Source organism: Saccoglossus kowalevskii, chromosome 22 (assembly GCF_978046115.1).
Source record: "Saccoglossus kowalevskii chromosome 22, keSacKowa6.1, whole genome shotgun sequence".
Lineage (NCBI taxonomy): Eukaryota > Metazoa > Hemichordata > Enteropneusta > Harrimaniidae > Saccoglossus > Saccoglossus kowalevskii.
The window spans coordinates 27,717,691-27,729,233 of NC_140662.1; the positions used below are offsets into that span (position 1 = coordinate 27,717,691).

General features: G+C 35.2%; 1 protein-coding gene across 1 annotated transcript; it reads right to left on the minus strand.

Moving 5' to 3' along the window:
* Positions 1-1,238: 1,238 nt before the first annotated feature.
* LOC102801980 (interferon-induced protein with tetratricopeptide repeats 5-like) lies at positions 1,239-8,726 on the minus strand. The gene is made up of 3 exons (XM_085496186.1): positions 8,632-8,726; positions 6,927-7,090; positions 1,239-3,535 (listed from the first exon to the last, which is right to left on the minus strand). Exons 2-3 carry the CDS (start codon positions 7,035-7,037, stop codon positions 1,250-1,252), a joined length of 2,397 nt encoding a protein of 798 aa, XP_085352312.1. The 5' UTR covers positions 7,038-7,090; positions 8,632-8,726; the 3' UTR covers positions 1,239-1,249.
* Between the last annotated feature and the right edge of the window lie 2,817 nt (positions 8,727-11,543).

Below are 11,543 nucleotides of genomic sequence, written 5' to 3' on the forward strand. Positions count from 1 at the left end.
ATTGTTCTTTACAAAACGATCAGCGTAATTAGTGTATTTGTCATGTTTCAGTGAACGTATACTAAGCTGTGTGCTACACGGACAATGTTTATGACAAATCACATCACAATACATTCATCTATTTGCAGTGAAACAGTGAACGTATACTAAGCTGTGTGCTACACGGACAATGTTTATGACAAATCACATCACAATACATTCATCTATTTGCAGTGAAAACAACAAAATATCACAATGGGGAAGAATATTTTGAGAAAGAGATACATTCGTTTTGACAAACATATTCTTATATATGAGCTGTAAGTTAGAGCATGCCCTAATTTGCGGCATTGCGCAAAGTATCTGCGCCTTATCTTATTAGGAAATGCACATTCCAAATATGGAATGATTACGCGGTATTTCAAAAATGATGAACGCTTTTGAAAATTAAGTATATATTGAGAGAAAGTTCCATAGTTGTTAATAATTTTCATGATTTTGCTCATATCTGAGCTTTCTATTTCAACCGATTGGTTTGCAAAGATACTGCAAAGTATGCACTCAGACAGTACGCGGTGACACAGACCTCCGTTATGTGTCGGTCAATACGCTGTACTGTCTTCGTGCATACTTATTGGCATCCTCATAATAACCTCATACTATTAACTACTCACAAATTGTTAAACTCCGAATACAAACTTGTTTAAACCACACATATTACTATAAAATATGCTGAACATATTAAGCTTGAGAGTAAAACAGATTTCATGTTTACGATCGTCAATGTACATATGCTATGAAGTATTTTTCAAATAAAAAAATCAATATCAATTATATAAATGTGGTATTCAAAGTCAAACTATTTAAATTATGTAACCTGACATATAAAAATATAATCACAATAACCTGACATATAAAAATATAATCACAATAATGCATATGTAACCTGACATATAAAAATATAATCACAATAATGCATATGTACACTTTTCAAGTGTATTGCATCATCTGCAAAACTGGTTAGAATTATCACTACAGTTTTTACATCACTATGAATATGTTCATATCTCAAAAATATAAGTATACAACAAACTACTAAAACTCAAATATATTTTGTTATAGACAGGTTGGTCGCCATTGTAGTTAGGTAATTATCTTCTTATTATTTTCTTGGTAATTTATTTATTTATTTGTTTATTTATTTTATAACTACCTAATATATTTCATATTTGTACCTAACTTACTAAGTGCTCCAATCATTTTGTACTTTTCAAGCATCTACATGTCCACTATTATCAATCGCTTTGTAAAATTCACGTACTATTTTAGCTGCTTTGACGACGACTTCTTTTGCAAAAATTGTAATATCAACTTCATAATTTAACTCATCAACCTTTATTTCTTCATTTTGGGTCAGTGGTTTAGATAATGGTTTACTGTGTTTATGCAGATTTGAGATTTCAAATAGATCAATAACCCATCTGTTTTTGATCATATTTTCACCAGGTTGATTATCAATCAGAAACTGGAATAACTTTGGAAATTTATTGTGGAATTGCTCCCATCCAAGCCGCCCTTCGTATGTTTTAATTATTTCTTGTGGGACACGTTTCTTGAAGTAATAGTATTTGCAGTGGTGGGCTCTTTTCTTCAATCCAGGATAAATAGTGGACTGGAATTCAGCCACAGTATTATCAAGAATACTTCGGGTTGAGTTTATTACCTCAATAGCTTTATGAAGAACTTGCTCATCTGCACTGTTCTTTGCAGATCGGATCTCATTTAGAAACTCTATCGCTTTATTATAAACATAAGTCAAGGCTCTCAAATCCGGGTATACAATTTCGTAAATGTTAGACTTCAGATCGTTCACTCTTTCTTCAGAACTGACCTCTTCTTTTTCTAGCAATTCATCTTTGTTTTTGTAATTGTATACAATTTTAGCACAATCGATTAACCATTTTTCTTCATATTTTTCATCATCTTTGCAATTTTTCAAAAGGTTAAGAAGACATTCGGAGCCTTCAAGTGAACCTTGTTCCGCTGCTGTTGAAAATTCATTCCTGGCATTCTCAGTTTCTGATGTTGCTTGATAGTCACGGCCACATGCAACATGATATTTTGCTTTAACCGAGGGGTATTTTTTTGGGTCTTGTTTTATAACCTTATCAAGGTACTCTTTCGATTTTGAGATATTATTATTTTCTGCAAATAGGTCTGCCAATCGCAAAGCAGTGTTATTTTGAGGATCAATATCATATGCCTTCTCATAGTAAAAACAGGCACTCTCGATGTGACCAATTTTTGCGCAGATAGAAGCCATTGTTTTTAGAGTCTTTGTGTTGCTTTGTTTCACAGATAATTCCTCTGACATTTTCTGGAGGACTCGTTTACCTGCTTCTTTTCCTTTATAGCAACATGAGTTTGCTGACAGTGCTTTTTTATAGTGCTCAATTACTTTTTTGCTATCCTCTTTATAATGATTATCTAGAAATTCTGCATATTGAAAGTGTGCAGCAGATCTGTCTTCATCATTCGCTGTGTTTAATGCTTTTTGGTAAATTTCTTTGGCTTTAATCTTGTCTCCCATCTCGACATAAGCACTTGCAGCCTCTGAAAATGCACGAGGGTAGTTCCCACTAGATTCCTTCATAGCAAGTTCAAAATATTTTATGGCATTTTTCAGATTTTCATTTGGCGATTCAGGACTTAATTCACCTACTTTTTTCGCATTTTCATATTTCGTTTTATAAATAGATCCCATTTGTAAATGGACAAAAGCAGAGTCTGGTTCAAGTTTCAAAGCCTTTTCAAACCACTCCAACGCTTCATCCAATTTATTTTTCCATTTATAATTTTCGGCAATTCTTTGAACTACTATTAATTTATCTTCCCCATACTGCATTGCTTTCTCAAAATGATGTTTGGCCTCCCAGTCAGATCCCTTTCCAGCTAGCTTTCTTGCTAAGTACACCCTAGCAAGTGTGTTTTTAGGATTAATTGTTATTATTTGACGGTAAAGTTTTTCTTCGTGGGAAGCTTCCTGTTTCATATTTCGTGACTGTGAAAAATTACGTCCTTTGTCTATTAATCTAGCATACCCAAATAACCACGATTCTTTCTCTGGGAATTCTTTGAGAGCATCGACGAAAAGAGATTTCGCGTCTTTATTTTTCATTGGGCCAAACCAATGCATTGCAAAGGCTTGGTGTGCTTGTTGATATGCCTTTACTTTGGCTGAATCATGATCCTTTTTCAACTGGATGAGTTCGTCGATAATCTCTTCGACCTCGGTGTTCTCACCAAGAAGTAATAAAGTACGTGCTTTATTAGCCAGAATTATCATCCTGTCGCCTACTGGTCCATCTTTTATATCTTCCATTTCTTTCGCATTTTCTTCAAGTGCCTTCTGAAACCAGTCAAGGGCTTCTTTAGGGTTTTTTTCCATTGACGAGTTAAGAGATGACATGTAAAGATATCCCTTCAGTGACTTTGAAAGAACTGGTGATTGCTCAGGATTGTCTCGTATGTGATTATCAATATAATCTGTCACGTTCTGAAAATAAAAATAATTATTATACATCCTACAATGAAAACCGTACTGGATTAGTAAAAATATGCTCGGAAGTGTTACTGACGAGTTCGAATGTCTTCCTTATTTGATAAATATGCATCGTATTTACGTCACGTGTGAAAACATTTCTCTGTTCACCTCAGACGTACAAGCCTTATCAATGCCTGATGAATAGAAGAATCCCGTCACTGGGCGCAACTTTCACACAACCCAAAACGTTTCTAGTTGCTATTTGGGGTACTTATCTTTCATTAAATTATTACTACAAGCACGTATTACTGTATCAATATGTTTATCTCTAGAATTCTATAAAGTATGCATTCATACAGTACGCTATGCGTCGGCCAGTATGATCACCGCACTGCCTGGTTGCATGCTGTATTCTCATAATAACTTAATGTAATATTCTAATGTAATGTAATGTAATGTAATGTAATGTAATGTAATGTAATGTAATAATGTAATATATTTCAAAATATGTAATATTTGAAATGAGTTGGAATACCACTGAATTGATACAGCAAACCTGTGTACAGTATGTGAGCTTTATTGAAATGAGGCTACAAAGGATGCAATATGATTGGCCAAGATTGACATTTACACATCTACATATAGCTAAATTAAAGCATAATGCTGTGTTACAGCAAAGTGACTATAGTTACTTAATGCGATATGTATATTCAATCATATCTAATTATCAACATCAGCATTACCATGTTTTCTGTTTGCAACAAATATATCGTTGCATTAATCTTTAAATATCGGCCCTACAAACGAACCCGACCGTCAGAATATATCCAGAACATGTGCACCAATGCCCTGGTTGGTGTTTTACAAACACCAATATTGTAATAGTTTCCACTTGCAACATGTCTATCATCTTATTAACCTTAAATGATCGTTCCTAATCATCAATATCTGTTTACTCATTGTTGTCTCAGCAACACTTCTATTGACATGGTTTAAGGTAGAGATGCAGTTTATTTGACTTGCTTTTTAATTGAGTAATTAGACAATGAAGATGGTATTATATATCCAACATGTTATATATTTTCTGAAAGCTTATTATACAAACTTTGTAAAACTTGTCTTTATTTTAAATATCCAGAATGCGTTTTTGATTTTGGGTCAAAAATATGCTTTTTTGGACAAAAGTGGTTTAAAAAAAACTTAGCTTAAAAACTTCAAGTCCATTTGTGGGTAAAATGACATCACTGGATACCTTGGTATACTACTAATTCAAATGCGTCCACTCATCTCTCTAACGACTTTCAAAGTCGCACAGCATGACCTCAAAGTTCACTCTTTTCTATTTTTGCATAATTTATATATCCATGTTAATTGCGGACTTGTTATTTTTGTTCCACTCGCCGTAATAAACTGTCCGGACGCATTTTGAAGGGGGAACACCTTGTCAATAATGTGTGAAAATTTCGAGGCAAATGGCCAAAGCGTCTATCAGCTATTTTAATTTAAAACCCAAGAATTCACCAAAAATAGAAGACGAGAAAAAGGCTATTTTGCATATTTGCGCGTTAAACCGGGAATTACTGCTTTGTCATACTTTGTCATACTTTCTAGACTATTGAAATTGAAAGTTGACGTATAGACATAGACATTTTATGTAAAATCGTTGGACCAGAACAACTGCTCTTGAATATATAAATCAGAAACACGTCATTCATACCAGTGTTTTGATGGGGTCGGTAAAAACACGTGGCAATGCCCAGTAAATATGACGTCATCTCATGAATTATTAAACAGGGGGCGGTCCTAGGAAGGTGACCTTTTATCACGATCAAAACATCATGGCTTCTCTTCGATGTATTTTCAATAAAAAATCTACGAGTATTTCAGAGCCTATGGTTTACCGTGAAGAGTACAAAGTGGGATATTAAATTATTTATCATTGATGATTTTTATGTAGTATTGAGAACCAACTCCAGGAAGCGAACGCATAATAATGAATAATCGCGTAATCCTAGAATCGAGACGCGAGGCACAGAAGTTTTGTTCATCGTTTCCAATTCCATTTTTCCCACTGCAACATATTTGTTAAAAGAAATATTTGAATTATGTTCGTTTTTTAAAGAGGCATTTTTTTATTTTTCCGATGTTGGCAACGCCTTATTCAGGGATTTTCTAAGACAGTCGCAGACAATCAGCCCACGGATGTACGTACAAAACATGCTGTTGTACTACCGGCGACGGTCGCCTGCAGGAAGAGAGCTCCAGCTCCTAACGTAAAAGTTTTAAAATTTCGACCGGTTTTAAATAATTAGTGTTGGAAATCTGACATGTTTTAAGAGTGCAAAATTAAGGTGCATTTTCGAGCGGTCGAAATTTGGGATGGGATTTAGAAAAAAAATAAAATGGACTTTTAAGGTGTATTTTGGCGTCATTTTCGGATATTTCAATCATTCCTGGTGCCTAAAATAGAGTCTAAGTTTTACCGTAGTCATTGACGCCTATTCAAGAGTATGATGTTTTTTGTGACTAGCGTGAATGGGTAAGCTTCGTTTCGACAATGAGCAGTTATCACTGTAAACAATGTTAAATTATTCTTCACATGCTCAGTTTATTTTTTGAGAACAATTATTTAAAAATAAAATCTCTCAGTCAATCAGAAACTCGGATTCATGCCTTCAGGGAAAGTCATGTTTGGACGCTCACATCAATTTTGGTTTTCGTTCGGTGGGCTGATGCCTTCAGTGTAGCTTTTGCATCTTCCGACATAGAAATCATCTGAATTTTCTTTCTACCTCTCTTTCTTTTCACACCACGCATAATGTAATGATAAAAATTAGGAAAAAACGCTGAGGAAATATGTTTGGTTTGCTAGCGAGCGAGAACTGATTTGAGAATAATTGCACATGCGCGTGAATTGAATGAACTATGACCCGTACAATCTCGATTTGCATATTGTCAATCAAAGGTCCTGTTATTTGGTTACTCATGCAAATTAGGCAATTGGACATAAACATTGCCACGTGTGAGTGTTTTTTATTTTTAACCAGAAAATAAACAGCAATTTTAACGGTGTTCCAATAAGAATTCATTGGTCAAATTTTCACAGAATGTTCTTTAGATAAAAATCTATATAAAAAACGAAAAAAACTATTTTTGATTGAAATTCACAAATAAACTGCATCTCTACCTTAAACAGACAACACATCATGATCACATTTATGGTCGGCATACAAATGTGCGCCAGTGCCCTGGTAGTTTTTAGCAACACCATCGTTGCCATTGTCTAACGACATGTTGAATCTGGAGTCCCAAGCAGGGCATTGTAACCAATGAAAATGAATAAATATATTAATCAATGCTTCAACAGTATATAGTTTTGTTATGTTTTCTAGCTTTTTCTCACCTTGATATCTTTGTCACTGTTCTTTTCCAATTCCCATGTAAAATGTGACGGGAACGTAGCCAAAGCATCCTCAAAACCCTCACTTGTTATATCTGACTCGCTATCTGACATGATAGATATGATATGATGAGTTGGTGTGCTATTTCCGATATGATTACCGCCTCCTAGAACAGAATGAGAAACTCAATGATAAAAATTGTATAATGGCATATTTCTGAATCATTGTACAAACAATTATCGGCATATTTTAATTTAAAATCCTATCTGGGTCAACACCAATACATAGGTCGACCCCTTCCCTGGGTGACGTGTTTAACCGAGCCTTGTTTCGATAAGCACCTACCATCAGCAACGCGGCAATTATGAGTGTCCAGAATGGTCGCCAGACACGAACATATATGCTTTTAAATGTCGAATATTGGCCATATTGTTGTTGTTTATATTGGTGTAATACTGCTTCTAACATCCAATTAGTTTGTGCGCAGTCGCCCAACATAGAGACGTTGTGGTTTGTGTCTGGCTGTTCCCTTTGAGGGCAAGACGTCATTTGTAAACGTTTCGATGTTGTAGAAACCTGTTGTTTCAGTGTTAATTGTGAAATTTATAAATATTTGTTGCGCCAATGGCACGTTTGCAATGTAATTACAGTTCAATTGGCTTTAAAGCGCGGTAGTCGTCGCGCTGCGCATGTGCGACATTTGTGTTGATAAACATTGATTTTCCCACAATCCAATGCGCTCTTCAAATGGAAATCACAAGTATGAGGTTTGACCTGGGCGCGATTTGCACCAATTACCGCCAGTGACTCTTTCGATACCTTCCAATCACATGAAAATTACCTAATTAAAGCTTGGGAACGTGTCAGTTCGTACTCGTTGATCTGCGCAACAGTCAAAGTCGCCATCTTTGTTTATATGAGACCCATATATCTCGCACATGCGCAGCGCGACCACTACCGCGCTTTAACAATAAAGTTCACTGTACTAAGCAATCATAGTCTAGAAGGCTGAGAATTTGTTCCTTAGCCTGTGCTAACCACTGCCCCCCCCCCCGTGCGTGAACGTAATTGGAGCTACCCGATATACAATTAGCTTAAATCTTAGTCTGTACTTGGTGTAGCCTGAACACGACTATAATCCCTGCTTATATATAAGACTGATTGGTCTTGTCATAAACGAGATTGATTTATAAACAACATAATAAATTTTGAATTAACTGCAGGGAGTGTGTTTTGATCAATTCCTTCTGACACATACTCCGAATTTCGTGTCCATTAATAACTGAACTAGAACTACTGAGTCATCGGGACCAGTGAATTCGTAGAATTCACTCTAACAACTCCTAACACGCATGCGTCAAAGCATTACGCTAGCCATTACCAATTATCCCAGTACGTACAGACTGACATACGATTATTCCTTTAATTGCACAGTAGGGCCATTTATAACTGTAATTTAAGTTCAGTGCGTTTAATGCATATGGGTCCAAGCAGTTCTAAATAATCTGCAGCTTGGCCGGTACGTCACGGTGCCAACTACGTACATTACTGTGTATGTTTTTTTCTGTCCACAATACACCATGAACATAATCATGTATCTTATATACCTATATATATATATATATAATTATTGCTGGTAAATTGGGAAGTTCAATGGCATACGTTTCTCTCTATTGCTTAAAAACACCATTGACGACGTGCACTTACCTTATTCAGAACATTCGACCTGTAGATCGGTGAATTTAAATCCAAAAATCACGACGTCTGCAACGCAGCTTGCAAACAATGATCTTGTCAATTAGGGGTCATTGAACTGTCTTGGTCTTTCAGGAAGAGAAACCTCGTGAATGACTAATGAATTCCAACGAAAAACGAGTCATGTTTCTGTGATTCTGAAAATGATTGCCGTCACATTTTCTGAGTAAACGTTATTAATAACATTTAGTTTATATATTAAGCCCCTCCTTTATGTGGTTGTTTGGAGACACGAGACGAGTGATTACTTAGCCTGTATATGGGGGGGGGGGGGGTATTTTTTTAAATGTAGTTAAAGGTTGATGACCGTGACGACCTGTCGTGTTTTATGTGCCCCCACTCTGTCTGTTGTGGTAATTTGAAGACTGTACACGCTTTCTACCATACTAAACTGGTCACCAGTTTTTCTGGCCTTTACATTGTAAATCTGCATGAGCGTAGGCAAGCCGATCAGGCAAGCCTGAATAGATTTCGGTTGTAAACAAATGAGTTTTTAAATAAATTTAGTTTTTGCCAATAAATGCAATTTTTCTTTAACACTGTGTTTGGAATTGTTCTAAAAATATCGATTTTTGAAAAATAAAAGAACATGTTCCTCGAAATACGTCTGTGTGACACAGAAAAGAACACCATTTAATGGTGCCATGGGACAATTGCTTCTTGACTGTACATAATAAACCAATTAACATGACCAACTTTCTTAAAAATTGTGAATTGTCGTCTATCTTAAAAAAAATACTTAACGAAAAATTAAAAAAATCATTGTTTTTTACTGACCTGGAAATCATACCTTCCTTTATGTTGCATTATTATTATTATTATTATTATTATTATTATTATTATTATTATTATTATTATTATGCCTTACAAGTTTGCGCTATCACTGTCGATTGAGCGGGCATTGACCGACGAATGCAGGATTCATTTTATTAAAAAGGTTGACTTAAACTTAAGGTAGCAGGATAGTTTTTTTGCATGAAAAATGTAAACACCTATAATCGGAATAAATTTTACAAGAAACCATACAATCTATATATGTTTAGAAAGCTCTTGACTTGTATTTTCCTACTATTAATATTTTGTGAACATTTTGTTTGTTTTAGCGTCACGTGATTCTGAAAATCAGCGGGGCTGATAATTTAACTAACGTGAATAAAATTTTAATTGTCATCTCTACAGTCATTCATGCGATCAAAAACTTTACACTGTTTTGAAGCAAAGGTCATGAAGTTTAAATCCGTATTTCTATTTTTTGCATTAAGTTTTTTTTTCGCATGAGCACATTAGATAAAACAACCAAGTATTTATCAGACAGATTTATTACATGTAACATAATTTACGAATTTAGAAAAACCTAAGCATGCAAGTATGCCTACTTGGTGAAAACTTCTCTGAAAAATGGATTATATAAACCAGGTCCAAGCATATTCTTATCATTGATCAACCTTTACATGTAGTTTGTGGCCTGTTACCAGAATGTTCATGCAATGCATAGCCACCACAGATTACCGTATTTTATTGTTTGCAACCATATTTTGTAAAAGGGAGCCCCCTCCTCCAATGTAACTGCATTACTTCTGGACTAGGAAAGTATCCCCGTGGTTAGACACTTTTCAATGACAAAGCCAAGAAAAAATATTACAGAAATTTATTGCAAGTTTTTATTCTGTTAACATATAATTACATTGAAGTAGTACATTCATGTACTTTTTTGTTTATTCAAAATTTGTTGTTCAAAAGCGATTGTTTTGTCTTTGCTGTACTTCCTGTCTAGAAAGGCAGCAGTGCACACATCTTATCAGCTGTGTGTAAACTACAAACAGATATCTTATCAGTTGTTTGTAAATAGCAAATAAAGAAAGTGGCTCAACTTAAAACTATTTACCCTCAGTTCAGTTATGTTTGTAAACCATGCATATTAATGAGATGCACTAGTTTGGTGTACACTGGATAAACAAAAACTTGGCCATTTGTTTGCACACAAGAAAAAAATCAGTTTACTTGTACAAGATATTTTTTTTTCAATAAAATAAAAACACCAATGTATGTAGCATGCCTTAGGGAGCTATTCGTGTGATTTTCAAAAAAAATGTGAAAAGTGCCCAAAAAACTATTCTGCTACCTTAAAGCGCAGTGGTCGTCGCGCAGCGCGTGTTCGAATTTCATGAAAATAAACAATGTATTTTACACGCGTTGTATACGTCGCTATGAGTCTCATATCGAACAGGACGCGGCACGACGACTGCCGCTCTTTAATCACGGGCGATGCACATCGCCCACTCGTACGGTTTGTATTCGTTCATCCGCTTCTCTCGACGAACATGTGAGGTCAGTAAACTGGAACATTATCACCAACGCATTGTATCATAAAAAAATGGCCTTACAAAAATGTATTGTTGTGACAGAAACGTAAGGGCAATTAACCATTTAAAGCAGGAGTGTCGTCACCTGAGCATGCGTCAGATGGACATAGCGTGTCACTGTTTACAAACAAGCGTCTACCCATGAGCCTTTGCGTTTTAGCGTGTGTTGTTATCATCGTTTGGGACTCAATTCCCGCGCGTGCGCAGGTGACGACCCTCCCGCTTTAACATACTAATATAACATGTGAGGATTAATTTACTGTATTTATTATATTATCAACCTTTTCAAACAATATTATCTTTTAGTTATCCTGTGTAATTTTACAGATTCCAGGTATGCATAGTTACAAAAGACGGTACATATATTTATTCTGATAGCTCGTGAAAATTGATACAAATATAATAAATTGAATTATCTTAAAAATATCGATATAATAGGCACGGGAGTTTAATCTGTTCTTTGTGTTTGTCAAATTAAATTAGAGGGATTACCAGCGACAA